The sequence below is a fragment of the Molossus molossus genome, unplaced genomic scaffold, assembly GCF_014108415.1.
Source record: "Molossus molossus isolate mMolMol1 unplaced genomic scaffold, mMolMol1.p scaffold_m16_p_10, whole genome shotgun sequence".
Classification (NCBI taxonomy): Eukaryota; Metazoa; Chordata; class Mammalia; order Chiroptera; family Molossidae; genus Molossus; species Molossus molossus.
Genome location: NW_023425345.1, coordinates 103,110,558 through 103,125,710, shown reverse-complemented (window position 1 = coordinate 103,125,710; position 15,153 = coordinate 103,110,558). Strand labels below are relative to the sequence as shown.

Here is a 15,153-nt window from a genome sequence, read left to right as displayed (position 1 = left end):
GAAATCTATTTATACAGCATATAGTAATATTAGCTACAGTTTATTGAGTGCTCACTGTGTGTCAGGCCTTGTTCTAAGCCTAACCTGATGAGGTAGGGAACTACTTTTCCATTTTTTTCAATGAGAAACAGGTTTAGTCACATAGCAAAGTTGGTAGAACCAGGATTCATACTTAAACCCACCTATTAACTACTATGCAATGCTGCCTCCCAATAAAATTTTGTATTTTATAAATTCCTAACTATTAAATACTGTACAAAAGATAAGTCTCTTCTTAGTTCTGTAGTTTAATATTTGAAATGTGTTATTCAAAATTTATATGTCACATTTTAAAAGCATTAGAGTATCTAGCTGGATATAGGAAGTTTGTGTAATATTTACCTAAAGACTCAATATACACAGTGAAGAATAACACCTGATTTATCTGGTTTCTAAATTGGTGGTGGGGTGGGGACGGGGGTTAGGAACTCCATCATTATTTGGCTCCCGTACAAAGAATTTATGATTTACATCCCAGCTTTCTCTGAGGCCATTCAAAGGCAGTTCAGAACACCTAACTTTTATTTACATAGCATTTGAAAGTTTTACAAAATACTTTCATGAATTATGTTAAACCATATGAATTTGCTGGTATTTGACCATTTGTGACTTCTGAACCATCTTATTTTAGTTATTCCTTGGAACAGACATGAAGCCGTATTCTTATTACTCCTAATCTGAGGACTACTCTGTAGAGGTTGGATGATTTACAGCTATTAGTAGTAAACAGAGACAGAACTTGAGTCCAGTCTTCCAACTCCAAATCCAGATCATAGTCTACCTTGCTAATGAAACTGGATGGCCGAGAACGTCTCTTATATCACCCTCCTTCCCAGATGCCTACAGACACTCTCCCTCCCCCGCTCCAACAGCTGCGCTCTCCACTCTCCTGAATCACTGATGTTGGTTCTGCATTTTTACATTAGCGGAGTTTGACAGTTACTGTCAAAATTGGGGTGTGTCATTCTTTTTTTCCAGCCTGAATATTTCAGTTCTAGTTTTAAAGGTAAGATTTCCTAAAAACACGAATATGTAGGTTTGCATTTTATAAAACAGCTTTTCCAATTTATTTTCTTAGGATATTGGTATGTTTTGCAATGATGCAGAGAACAAACTTATGCATATACTTAATGCAAATGATCCCAAGTGGTCCACCCCAGTTAAAGACTGCAAGTCAGAGCCACACATTGTGCAGACAGCCCTCGGTGCAGGAAATAAGCTTCTGGTAAGTTAATGTAAATTTAAGGAATTTTATAAATATATATGAAGGCAACAGTATATTCTGGTATACAACTAGTGAACGTGGTAAAATGTAATTAAATTTAATTAGAAAATGTGATTGTTATATGACTTTTATAGGTATAGGTTATCTGGAAATTATATCTTGTTTATTGAAGCCAGAATGTAACACTCTTTGGGGCAAATTTTACAAACAGGTACTTTCATTTGTATTATTTCAAGTTCATGCGATAGAAAATAGTTTTTTGCCAGTATCTTTGTGTTAGGAGGACTATTCTATATAATTAGGGCGGTTTCTAAGCTCAGTTTATTTAACTCTTTAAATTACAATAAATGCAAATCAAGCTAAAGCATAATATAGCTAATGACTAATTCTTATGTAGCTAACACTTGGTAAGTGTATCTGTATTAACTCATTACTTTCACAGCAACCCTCTGAGATAAAAATTATGGTCACCATTTTACAGATGAGGAAGCTATGGCACAGAGAGGTTGAGCAATTGCCTAAAGTTACAAAGCCAGAAAAGTAGGCATTAGAACCCAGTTGGTCTGTGTTCTTAAAATGGTTAATGCTAAAAAAGAAAAGAGTAAAACAGAAGTTATGTCCCCTACTTTTTTGTCTTTTACTATGATTAGTCTTCATCCATCTTCTCATGTCATTTTTATAGCCTCTTCTGCTAAATTATTTCCTTCTGAGGCAATAATAATATGAATGTCTCATGAAATCATTTGCTCTATTAGCCATTACAGGAGTTAAAATGTGTGTGGTATTTGTATGTTTAAATATTTTTAATGAAAAGCGAATTTGATTTTGTTTTATATGTGAACATATAATTATATATGCCACTTTTTCATTTGTTTTGTATTAGCTGTCTTCTCCCAATAGTGAGATGAACTATCAAAGTCCTTTATCATTTTGTAAGCCAAAAGGGAAGTCTGTTCCCACACCTGCATCACCCCAAATGACTTCAAAGGCTTATAAAGGGGAGAAAGAGGTTGATGACCCAAAAAACTGCAAAAAGAGACGAGCCTTGGACTCCTTGAGTAGACTACCTTTACCTCCACCTGTTAGTCCCATTTGTACATTTGTTTCTCCAGCTGCACAGAAGGCATTTCAGCCGCCACGGAGTTGTGGCACCAAACATGAAACACCTATAAAGAAAAAAGAATTGAGTTCTCCTCAGATGAGTCCTCTTAAAAAATGTAATGACATTTCTCTTTTGGAAAACGATTCAATAGCTGACGAAGAACTTGCATTGATAAATACCCAGGCCCTTTTGTCTGGTTCAGCAGGAGAAAACCAGTTTGTGCCCATGGGTGAATCCACTAGGACTGCTCCCACCTGCTCAAGACACTGTCTCAAAGGGAAAAGGCACCATTTTACTCCTGTGGTCAGAGAACAGGAAAATTCCTGCGTCAGTGCTGGGGAAACAGGAGACTCTGCACAGGACACAAGTGCAATACAAGATACATCTAAGAGACTGCAAAGGCGACAGAAACGAAAATGACCAAATTAGTTACTGACTCTTAACCTTTCCTGTTTGTAGCACACATGCAGTTTCAAACTGCACACCCATGTTTGCAAAATGAGAAGAGAAATGGTTCCGAATCTACCTGAGTGCTTGTATATCATAGGAATGTTCTTTGCCTGCTTCTACATTGATTAAAGATCTTAAAACTGACTATATGTTTATTAACTAATCAAGAAAAAAAATCTCCTTTAAATCTTTATGACAGGATTTACTCACTACAAGTATTTTACAAATGAACTACACATACCCTTTTCTTTTAGATTGTGTCCTTAATTAAATGAAACCAGATTTCTCAGTACAGTTATTTTGACTCGCGTAATTCCTTTTAGTTTAGTTCCTATTTTACTGGTTTCTTTTTTTTAGAGGTAACCCACTATGAATCACTTTTCTTTAATGCATGTGTTGGTTCTACTATAGTTCTGTTCTGATAAAAAATCGGGCTAAGAGATGGCTGGTGCTTTCTTTTGACCAATTGTTCATGCTTAAGTCATTATAACTACAAGAAAAATAGAACACTCAGTATAGTTAATTCCTTTTTATAATACCATTGTTATCTCTGAAATTAAATTATTTCAATTAAAAATTCAAATACTTTATAAGTCAGAAGCAGCCTTCATAGTGTTAATTGTGCCTTTCAAATTGGCCCCAATTCTGCCTGCTTTGTTTTAGTGCTGTTACAGGACGCGCTAGGGCTCCCTGGACCCCTCGTTTTCTCTGAACACCCCTTTCCAGGAAGAAGGTAACAGCTCAATTCAAGATAATATTCTCATTTGTTATTTTCTTAATATTTAATAGAAAAGAGAAAAGGCAGTTCTTACTACAGTTCTTACTATAAGCTAATAACATAGAGAAGCTCTTAAATCAGGTCTTTCAATGTCTTAAATGTATATCTAATATATATATATATTTTGAATTACAGTTTACATACACTATTATTCTGTATTTAGGTGTATAGCATAGGGGGTAATGTTTTCAATCTAATTATAAACACAATTCAAAGCCAAGGATAAATCCTTTTATGAAGCACTTTGTTTCTTTCTGTAACTATGATCCATGATTTTTTCTCCTCTAAAAGTTATTAACATAACAATAGTCCATTCCACTAGTTTTTTAAACTTATCCTTATTGTTGAATGTATTACAGATGTCCCTCTTTTCCCTCCCTTGACTCCCTCCTTCCCAATCCTGCCCCCCTCCTGCTTTCCCCGCACTATTGTCTGTGGGTATTGGTTATGTATATATGCATATAAGTTCTTTGGTTTCTCTCTTCCCACCATACTTCCCACCTTCCCTTTGAGGTTCATCAGTCTAACAACCAATTTGTACTTCTTAATCTCTTAATCTTTTTCACCCATTTTGCAACCAACAAAAAGTTCTCTGTATCTATGAATCTGTTTCTGTCCTGCTTGCTCATTTTGTTTGCATATTCAATTGTTGACACTTATGTATTTATTGCCATTTTATTGTTCATATTTTTTTATCTTCTTTAAGAAGACCCGTCAACATTTCATATAATACTGGTTTGGTGGTGATGAACTCCCTTAGCTCTTTCTTACCTGGGAAACCCATTGATTCTAAATGATAGTTTTGCAGGATAGAGTAATCATGGTCGTAGATCCTTGCTTTTCATCACTTTAAATATTTCTTGCCACTGCCTCCTGGCCTACAAAGTTTCTTTTGAGAAATCAACTGATAGCCTATGGGAGCTCCATTGTAGGTAACTAACTGCTTTTCTCTTGCTGCTTTTAAGATTCTCTCTTTGTCTTTAACCTTTGGCATTCTGATGATGATGTGTCTTGGTGTGGACCTCTTTGTGTTCATCTTGTTTGGGATTCTCTGTGCTTCCTGGACTTGTATGTCTGTTTCCTTCACCAAGTTAGGGAAGTTTTCTGTCATTATTTTTTCAAATAGATTTTCAATTTCTTGCCATCTCTCTTCCCCTTCTGGCATTCCCATGATGTGAATGTTGGTATGCTTGAAGTTCTCCCACAGGCTCCTTATACTATTCTCATTTTTTTGGATTCGGTTTTTTTTTTTTTTTTTTTTTTGCTGTTCTGATCGGGTGTGTTTTGCTTCCTTATATTCCAAATTGATGGTTTGCTTCTTGGCTTCACATACTCTACTATTGATTCCCTGTAAATTATCCTTTTATTTCAGTTAGTGCATCCTTCATTTCTGATTGGTCCTTTATTATGCTTTTGAGGCCCTCACTAAGTTCATTGAGCATCCTTATAAGAGTGTTTTGAACTCTGCATCTGTTAGATTGCTTATCTCCATTTCATTTAGTTCTTTTCCTGGAGTTTTGTTCTGTTCGTTCATTTGGGACATGTTTGTTTCCTCATTTTGACTGCCTCCCTGTGTTTGTTTCTGTGTATTAGGTAGGGTTGCTGTGTCTCCTAGGCTTCCTAGGATGGCCTGTTGTAGTAGGTGTCCTTTAGGGTCCAGTGGTACAGCCTCCCTGATCACCCATCTGGGCCCTCGAGGTGCACCCCTTGTGTGGACTTTACACCCTTCTGTTGTAATTGAGTCTTAATCACTGTTGACACGTCAATGGGAGGGTTTTACTCAGGCTGATCAGCTGCAAGGATCAGCCACTAACCACTAACCCCTGACTACCTTGGGTGAGCTGTGCAGGGGCCCACCACACAAAGCAAGACTTACTTTAACAGTGCTCTGGTACTGAGTCGACTCATTGAGTATGTCACTTGTGGAGGTGGTTTGGTGGTGGTGCTTTGATGTGTGAAGCTGTCCACTGGGTGTACTGACTCTGGGGCAAGTTCAGCCACTGCCTGTGTTCTACCCGGGGCCACCAGGCATAAGCTACAAAGCGATCTGCCAATGGCTGCTACTTGTCTGGGCTTGGAGGTGCCCAGGCGAAGCCAAGCTGTGAACCAAGGCTGGCTGCTTCTAGTGCCAGGCCTGGGGCCACTTAGTGAGAGCTATGGAGCACACTGTGGCCAGATGCTGCTTGCTTGAGAGAATTTAGGAGAATCTTAAGCAGGAACCAAAACAGGCCAATCCTATGGTAATGCCACTGGAAACAGTTTGGGTGGGACAGGGCCTCAGGGAATCACTACGGTGGGACAAACAGTGTGAGTCAGGTGACTGGAGTCCCAGATATGGCACCCACCTGCCAGCCTGCCAGCCCCGTGGGGGACGGGCTCACCAAAGGAACAACAGCCTCCGCCAGCACATCTGTCCAGGAAATAGCTGCCTCTCCAGTCCTTGCCCCAGTGCCAAACAACTCCGTTCTTCCCTGTATGTCTCTGGTGCCTTTCAAGCTGCCTCCCCTCCGCGCTGGAGCTCAAAAGGAGCAAGTTCAAGTAAGTCCATTCATGAGCCTTTTAAGAGGAGCTGCCTGGGGCTCCAGCAGCCTCAGCCTCCCTCAACCTCAGTTCCCATGGTTTTTACAGCCGGAAGTTATGGGGACTTCTCTTTTTGGCACTGGAACCCTGAGCTGGGTGTCTGGTGTGGGATGGGGACCCCTCAGTCCTCAGGGAGGACCTTCCCAGTCTAGGTATCCTCCTGATTTTTATCTACTACACGTGGGTGTGGGACCAGCCTGCCCACGCCTCCGCCCTCCTACCAGTCTTGATGTGGCTGCTGCTTTAATTTCATAGTTGTAGGACTTCCATTCAGCTTGATTTCAAGTGGTTCTGAAGTATGGTTGTTCTCTAGTTTGGTTGTAATTCTGATGTGGTTGTGCGAGACCACATTTAACTATGCCACCGTCTTGACCAAAAGTTACTCCACTAGTCTTTTTAATTTGTGTTCTGCCCATCTTATTAATGCGATGCAAGTTTTGTTCATAAAACAATTTGGTCTAATCATTTTCCTAGTGACCCATTCTAGAACGGGGAATAAAACTGTTCCTGAGTCTCAGGAACAGAAAGAATTATAAGAATTTAACCTATTTTTTTATCTGTTACCTCCTCCACTAGTCATTACCATGTAGACTACCCATCAGAGAGAGATTTAATGCACACCCTCTTTTTCATAAGTTGTAAATATATACTAGGCTATCCGAGCAAAATATGAAGCTTGAGGATATTATCCCCCCAAAAGTGACTACTTAATGATTACAAAGTCAACAGTGTACACTACATAAGGGAGAAATGGTAAAAGCAAGTTGTGTTACCTACTCGGCACTCAGGGAGAGCCCCTTGTGCGTATAAAGCACTATACCTGCTCAATGAACGATGCAAATGTTAACACACAAAATAATACTTGTCAATGTTGAGGATTCTAAAAAATATATAGATCAGGGAGAGAAAAAAAAACATCACTTCTAGCTGGGATATATAAAGTTGATGGCATTTGTTTTTATGCTTCCATACCAAGTATTTTAAACATCATATGGGGGGAAAGAGGCAAATAGACCAGGATATTACTCTTCTGGGCTCTCTAGAAGCTCTGGATCTATAACCTGCGGCCACTTCTCCATAGTGGTCACTCTGCCTCAGTGGTCCAAAAGCCCTAAGCAGAGAGCCAGACATAAATCAGGAGGGTTTGAATTCTGACCCTTTTTGGATTCTTTGGAATCAAAGGAAGGTAATACCAGTTTGGACTCTGACACTCCTCCCCTCTACTAGCCTAAGGAGTCAAGCCCTCCAGAATGAGTGAATTCTGCAGTAATCATATTGACTAAGACACTCAGGATTACCTGGGCCTGGATAGCAGTATTATGTGGATTATAATGATTATTAGTGGATTATTGTGGGTCATGCTTAGACACAGAATTTAGCAAAACTATAATTCCTTAGATTTACTCAAATTTACCAAATAATTAGTTTTGTCAGCCAAACTTTGTTACTCAAAGGAGATACCCATTGTTAAAATGTTAATGAAGAATTACAGCCCTGGCTAGTTTTTCTCAGTGGTTAGAGTGTTAGCCCTCAGACCAAAGAGCTGCAGGTTCGATTTCCAGTCAAGAGCACACACATCAGTTATGGGTTCAATTGGGGTTGTGTGGGAGAAAATGTGTCTCTCTCGCCCCCCTTCTTCCTTCCCTACCTCCCCCTACCTCCATCCCACTCTATCTAAAGATCAATGGGAAAATATCCTCTGGTGAGAATAAACAAACAAAAAGAGAATTACAGATGCACTGCTGGTAGTCAAAATGTTGAGTAGATTTCAATAGAGTTAGATAATGGAATGTCAGAGTAAATTTGGCTTCCTAAAGTGCATAGGTAATTTAAGCAAGTAAAAAATAAGGTTAATTTGTCTTTTATATCCTATTTATTAAAGAAGACTGGAAAATAAGTTTATAATATAGAAAAATTATTTCTTAATATGGCAGAATTCTGGGATTTAGGTAATTAAATTTTTTATATTGTTGAACAAAAAACAGCTTCAATGACAAATCCATATAAAGCAATACCATATACTATAATTTTTAATAACCATAAAAGCACCATTATATAAGACACTTAAAATAATACTTCACAGAACATTAGCGAGAAGCTGTTGGCCGACAAGAAATAAAGCACACATCCTACATGGTCTTATCTATCAAGGTCTGACACAAAATTAATCTGATTCCAACCTGTTGAGAGTCCGTTTGGATGCACAGATCCAGCACGGGTATGAGGGACATCCAGAGTTGTGGCAGAACGTCACTGTCGTAAGTACTGTCACAAAACACTGAGCTGCTCATCTGATAGTGAGCATGACTTTCACATATCCATCTATGGCCTATGTCCTGGGGTGCTTAATTCCTTGTACTCCCAAACATCAGGGCTGCCAACTAATTACATTTATAAGCAAAATTTTAAAAGTCGCTTAATGATTTGTCTCAAAAATTGATGTTTTATAAAGGAGGCTTGTTTTATGTATACTATTAGCACAATAGCCAAAAGCTATTCAGGTTTAATCCTGTTCAATAGAGTGGTAGTTAAAACATAAAACTATAAATAGTGACCAAGTAATGACACCGATTTTCCTCAGGAGCTTGTATAGCTATTAAGAAGGATTCGACAGACATTTTTAACAGCGATACGTCACTAGAATAAAGGAATAATTTCCCCAAGTGTCTACTTTGAAGGACACTATTCCCTTAGATATATACTTTTTAGCATATTCATTTTAAAGGAAAATCAATATCATTGCAGCCACACATCTCACATTTTTTGATACACAGATTTAAAAAGTAGCAATGGCACTAAAACCTTTCCTGCCTCTCAATCCCCCCACCTTTCCAACTTGGCTGCTGGAGATGAATTCCTGAAAAAATAGATTACTTCAGACAAAGTGGTACTGAAGCTTATATATACTATAAACATTTTATTTTATTTATGAACCTATGTGACTAACTGATTACACTCTTGGGTACGTTTCTCAGGTTTCAGCTTCAAATTAATTCTTTCCCTAGAGAGGGTGACGTGGTTTAACCCAAGCTGCAGAACTCCCAGCACGAGACCACGCATAGAGGACCACTTAACAAATGCCTGTGGAAGATGACTACGATGACGTCTGCTCAGAAACGTTCAGGCTCCACTATTTACACTGGAATTCGAGCTCTGACTAAAACTGAACATAGAATAAATACCAAAAATTGAAGTAAAATCTGATTTAGGAAAACTCTGAATGCCTGTGAGATCAGCCTCTAATATCCGTTGTGACAACGCCCCCTTCTGTTAAAGGAGCTCTGGTGTGTGAAGCCCCCTGGAGCCCTGCGGCTTGGGAACTCGGCGTAGGCATTCCAGTATCCTGACCCGCTGGAAGGCGACGCACCGCTCCTGTCCTGGCTTCTGTTCACTCTGCTTGGTTTTTCTGCGTGAAGCACGCTATGAAAGGTAACACCGTGCTCATACCGTTCTTTCATTCGGTGTATTTTTTCTCTTGGGACTCCATGAATGTTTCTTCTACATGGAAAAACACAAACATTTAGTTAAGGCCATATATCAACAAGAGTTCCTTGTACTTTACGAGTCCTGTATTATTACACAGGGATGCACTCTGTTCTCAGGATTTAACTGACAGGAGCATAGCATCTTGTTATGCAGCCCTCTTTCAGGCCCCCTCCTGTTTTCATGCTGCCCTGCGCACCCCTAAACCACCCTGAGGTTTGCAGAGAGCTAATGCATCAGAAATGCTTTGTTTCTGGAAATCTCGATTCTGTGCTTCAATTCACAAAAGAACACCAGGAGATCTTTTTATTATAGATGTGCCTGTTAAGCATGAATATATCTATAGTCAATTTCTGTCGGTCAGACCCAGACACTTCAAGATGCTTATTAAAACAATCTTAAATTGTAGTGGGTGTGAGAATTAGCTGGGGTTATAGGTCAGAAGATAATTCCCAGAGATTTCAACTATGGAAAGGGCACCACGAGCTAGGATTTTTTCTTTTTTTTTTTTTGGTACGTGCTCCTAGTGGGAACCGAACCCAGGACTCTGGTCCACAGGCCAATGCTCCAACTGCTGAGCCAAACTGGCCAGGGCTGAGCTAGGATTTTTAACATTCAGTTCAGGTGGTTCTGATTCACTATAATTCCTTTTAACCATAAGATGAACTAGCCTTATTCCTAAATAGTAAATTCTGTTCTCACTGGTTACTTTAAATCATTCACATTATCAAATAACATAGATAATGAATATCAGAACCCATGCATTAAGTCAACAAATTAGTATTATTTAGATATTTGATGCTTTATAAATTAGAAGCAGCATCTGGACCACAAATGACTGTTCAGCATCTAAAGACATTTGTTTAGCCTAAATGCAAAACACCACTGGCATGTGCAGTCCCATGCAGAAGAAAGTGCTTTCAAATGTTCGTTAATGAAGAAGCATTTTAGTCGAATGTTAAAGGTATCCTTTTAAAGGACTGAGTACAAGCCAAGATTTAGCATTTAGCATTATATTACAAAACTGACCCAAAACTAAAGTCTTCACATTAATAATTCCCAAGTTATCAATTTCTAAGAATTACCATTTCTGGCCTGAAAACTACCATGTCCATTTCCAGCCTGAAAAGATTCTTTTGTTCGGTCTGAAATACCTGAAAACAGCAGGACACGTAGTGAGGAGCTAGAAAACAAAGGAGTACCTGGCTAACTCTTGCACGTTGAATTTCCAGCGAGTCTCAGGTTCTCGGAATATAACTTCATAGTTATTTTCAAGTGCCTGATTTTTCAAAAGTACATAAAACATTGAACACACGGTATGTATGCATGGGAATGTTCATACTGGCATTTAACAGTCACTACACATCTTTTCTAAAATTCCTTTTGTTACACCAGTAAGCCAGTGCCTAAGTTTATTTTTAAAAAATAAGTTGGTTCATGGCCATACTAAGCCATTCTCAGATTATATTACTGTTCCCAATGATAAATTTTGGTCCATTTTATCTACTACGTAGGAAAATTATAGAGGTTCTTTGTTTTGGACATTTTTTAAAATAGATAGCTGGACTAGCTTAAAACATCCTGCCCATAGGAATGTGCAATGACCTCAATGGCTTCTCAGAGTCTCTTATCATAGATTTATGTCTGTCAAATGCCTTGTCCATTCCTCATGCCCTGGTTTAGAAAATGGCAGTGCCATAGGAACAGAGCCTATAAAATAAGTGATTCCCCCAGGCTTTACACACTCTGCTCTCCGGAAGCAGCTCTCCCTACTGTGCAGTACAGTGTGGCTTGGTGCACTGTGCCCATTTCCTTGAGTTTAGAAAACTGTTTCAGTTCCCACATAAACACCCAAATATTCTTTGCATGCATAAATTGCCTACTAGATTTTTATCTCAAATTGAACTTTCAATAATAAAAGTTCAATGAAAAGAGCTAAGTAAAAAGATTTCCTCTTGCCTGGCTGGTGTGGCTCAGTGGTTGAGCATTGACCCCTGCACCAAGAGGTCACCAGTTTGATTCCCAGTCAGGGCACATGCCCAGGTTGTGGGCCAAATCCCCAGTAGGGGGCATGCAGGAGGTAGCCAGTCGATGTTCTCTCTCATAGATGTTTCTCTCTTTCTCTCCCTCTTCCTCCCTCCCTCTCTAAAATCAATAAAGAAAAACAATTAAAAAAAAAAAAGATTTCCTCTTCATTCTTCTAATTAGGGAAGGAGTCAAGCATCATATTTGGAAAATATCTAATTTCTGGGTCATAGTAATAATAGCTGTGGATGGCTGGAAAAGACTGAACATATCCAGAAAATAAAAAGTAACATGGCTTCCCCTAAGTTACTCACAGTCCCCCCTAACTCTTGGTTTTGGGTTGTGCCTTAACTTGACTCTTCACATCCCTGTTCATTTCTCTCCCAAGTAGACTCTCCATCAATGAACTGAAGTGACCACAAGGTTAATACTCATTCTCCTGCACTCACCAAAGTCCCACCCTCTGGGCCTAAGTGAAACTGATGAGAATATACCTAGAGAAAAGCACACCTGTATGTAAGCTATTTTGCCCAAAATGTGAAAAGAAGCCTAAAACTAGACTGTCACAACTCCAGTTTGGGAGCTCGTCGTGTGACCAAAACAGAAACTCACTGTCTTCTTCCTGCCCCAGTTGTTGTGTCTGGATCTTGTCTCCTTCCGACATGCACTAGGGAATGAAAATTCACTAGCATAAAAGATGAAACATGTCTGAAAACAGATCAGACATTTCAAAATTAAAGAAAGATGTGCACATTGTATTCATCTTACTGTTTATTCTGATAATACTGAGCTGAGTGGTTTTTATATGTGTATGCTAGTATCTTAATAGTGTCACAGTGTTCATCTTAAATCTGTTTTTAAACTAAAAACTCTGTTGCCCTTAAACTCCCTTGCAGCAATACTATCTAGTACTGAACTCCCCAGCTGGCAAAGAACAAACTGTCCTCTAACAGAATCTACAGCTCTGCTAGTCCAATTTCTCCGCAAGTTGCAGTGGGTGCTCCATGTGGACCTTCCCTTAGGAAAACAACTGAGACAGAAAAGCTATCAAAATTTCTGACCAAGGACTATTTAAAACTCGTACCCTGAGGTGATAATGGTATGCCAGCAAATTTGACCATTAAATAGTAGAGAAACAGAAAAATAACACCTCTTTACCTGCTCTGTGAGAGACTGTTAATAAGTATGAGACTGTGGAAGATCAGAAAATTAAGAAAGAACAGAAGTTTTGACTTTCTCACAAAATGCCCGTAACTGAAAATTCAGAATGATACTTCTTCCTACCATGACTGCATAGGGCTTCATTTCCCAGGCGTGGAGGTTGGTATTATCAATAATTATGGGGGATATGCCATTCCTCATTGCTTTTCTTGCTGCAACACAATGTTATACAACAGTGAACAACATGCAACAGTCAGAAGGGTGAGCGTACCCATATCTTGTCATTTTTATTACAGGATGTCCTCATCACACAACGTTAATGCCACCTATTTCAGGACCCGTTATCAATCATTTTCTTTTTCCTGGAATCAAGGGAGGTTTGGCATTCTGTTTGAAGTGGGGGGAGGGGAATGGCAGAACTTTTTATTAAACTCCTTCAATAAAATGTATTCATTCTGCAGCAGCTACAATCTAGATTCACAATAGGATTTCCCAGGAGTTTGGAAAGGAATAGGTCACCTCTTTTCTGGTTCCATTCATGAGCCTCCTCTAGGAAGTCTGGATTGAACTCATAGGCACCATCTTCCGTGAAGAAAAAGTCATCCGTGCTGAAAATCAGGGCCCTGGGAAAGTCGTGTTGCAGTTGTCTGGAAAGTAGGGGAAGGAGATTGTTGTATGACTGTGTACTGAAATAGAAAATCTCCTGTCTCTAACATTTGGCAGTTTGTCATTATGAGACCACCAGGTTCTGAGTTGCTGAAATGCAATTTAAAAACAGAGATGCTTATTATCTCCAGAAGGCATCGATAGCTCCTCACAAGGAGGCAGGAGTGGGCTGAGAGGCAACTGTGTGAGTTGCCCAACTAGTAGTTTCTGAGATGGGTCCTTAGAAGAGCTCCAGGAGATGGGTCCCAAGACAGGTGAGTTTAGGGTGAAGAGAAGGGCACCACGCTTGCCAAAGGAATGGCAGCAGGGCCTGGGGCCCATAAGGAAAGACTCATCACGCCTTCAGCTTCCACTTTCCCCTAGTCAGTCCTGGTTGCTGCAGAAATTAGTGCCAGTGCCTTCTTAGTTTCCGATGAGATAAGGTAGAGGAAAACACTTTGCAAGGCACTTTACAACTGCAAAGTACTGGTATTTTATTAATAGTAGTAACAAACATGAGGTTAAGTTACTAACCAGACTGTTGTAAAACACATTGGGGTGCACACAATCACTTGTTCCAAGTGAATACAAGGGAGATGGAAGACCAAAATAAAATGAGTAAACATTCCAGGCACACTAAACAAACATCTCTGTCAAAAATTCTGGAAGGCTTGATGGCATTTTTAAAAAAGGCAGCATTGATAGCAGCAAAAGTAATTTCAAACAAAATATATTATCTTTCTTGATGGGTTGTGGTGGTAAACAGGGAAATTCAGTGGATATGGTCTTAAATTTTGATTGAAACAGGAATCTGGCTGTCTTTCTTGATAGTCTTGTGGGAAAAGGTGGACCAGAAGATAATGTATTTTAGTACTTAAAGACTATTAGATAATTATCCAACTCATTAAACATGTATTGAGCACTTGGCCTGTGCCACGTACTATGTGAAGTCTTAAGGTACAAAAATAAAGTAACTGCTTTCAAGGAGTTCACAGCCCAGCCAAGGAGCCAGACCCTGCCCACTGGCCTGACGCACAGCACAAAGAGCTGGACACAAACCCTACCAGCACTTAGGGTCAGGAGCAGGTTCTGACAGGCAAGCATTGTCGAGGAGACCTTGAGGGATGAGGAAAATGTTGTCTCTTAGAGAAGGAACCGAGAGGAGGAAACTCCTGCTACAGGGCAGTTATGAGCACGAGACATAGAGAAAAAAAGGAACAAAGACACTGATTAAAGTGCAAATTGTATTTGAAACACTCAGTTCTAAGTGCTACACTTAGAGGTTAAAGAGGAAGTTGGCAAGCTGGAGTATGTCCAGAGAGGAAGTGGCCTGAAAACCATGGGAACGTCAAATAAGCCAAGATCACAAAGGAGTTTTGGGGTGCTGAAGCTAAGAACAGCTGATGGCAGTGGAACGTAATGGCGACCCCCAGACCCTGGGAAGTGTGTGTGGGAAGGGATGAGCTGGTTCTGTGGGCCTCATGCAGTCGGGTGCTGGCTGCTCACCAGGTGTCGTCCACATGCTCTGTTGTCCTCACCTGGGCTCGCCCAGGCCTCTTGGCTCATTCCAAGAGGGCAAGAGTGGGAGCTGCCAGGTGCCCACCACATGCTATCCATCAAAGCAAGTCACTGCCAACCCACACTGAAGGACAGGAGGCCAAGACG

The 15,153-nt window shown here is 39.9% G+C and overlaps 2 protein-coding genes across 6 annotated transcripts in view; one reads left to right on the top strand and one right to left on the bottom strand.

Moving 5' to 3' along the window:
• The window catches only part of BRCA2 (BRCA2 DNA repair associated), a 70,761-nt gene extending 67,217 nt beyond the window's left edge, over positions 1 to 3,544 (top strand). Inside the window, exons 25-26 of one of the 2 annotated variants that reach the window (XM_036251353.1) lie at positions 1,118 to 1,264; positions 3,480 to 3,544. In XM_036251353.1, the coding sequence (XP_036107246.1) occupies positions 1,118 to 1,264; positions 3,480 to 3,500 (168 nt within the window). In that variant the 3' untranslated portion in view covers positions 3,501 to 3,544. Of the gene's footprint in view, positions 1 to 1,117; positions 1,265 to 2,147; positions 2,901 to 3,479 lie in introns of those variants that run through there. The other variant, XM_036251352.1, reaches the window with a different exon arrangement.
• A 4,649-nt stretch (positions 3,545 to 8,193) lies between these two features.
• N4BP2L1 (NEDD4 binding protein 2 like 1) overlaps positions 8,194 to 15,153 on the bottom strand; it is a 39,371-nt gene continuing 32,411 nt past the window's right edge. The window contains exons 2-5 of one of the 4 annotated variants that reach the window (XM_036252971.1): positions 13,363 to 13,490; positions 12,967 to 13,055; positions 10,860 to 10,936; positions 8,194 to 9,672 (exon numbers count right to left, since the gene is read on the bottom strand). In XM_036252971.1, coding sequence (XP_036108864.1) covers positions 9,414 to 9,672; positions 10,860 to 10,936; positions 12,967 to 13,055; positions 13,363 to 13,490 — 553 coding nt within the window. In that variant the 3' untranslated portion in view covers positions 8,194 to 9,413. Of the gene's footprint in view, positions 9,673 to 10,742; positions 10,812 to 10,859; positions 10,937 to 12,966; positions 13,056 to 13,362; positions 13,491 to 15,153 lie in introns of all 4 variants that reach the window. The other 3 variants (XM_036252972.1, XM_036252973.1, XM_036252974.1) reach the window with 3 other exon arrangements.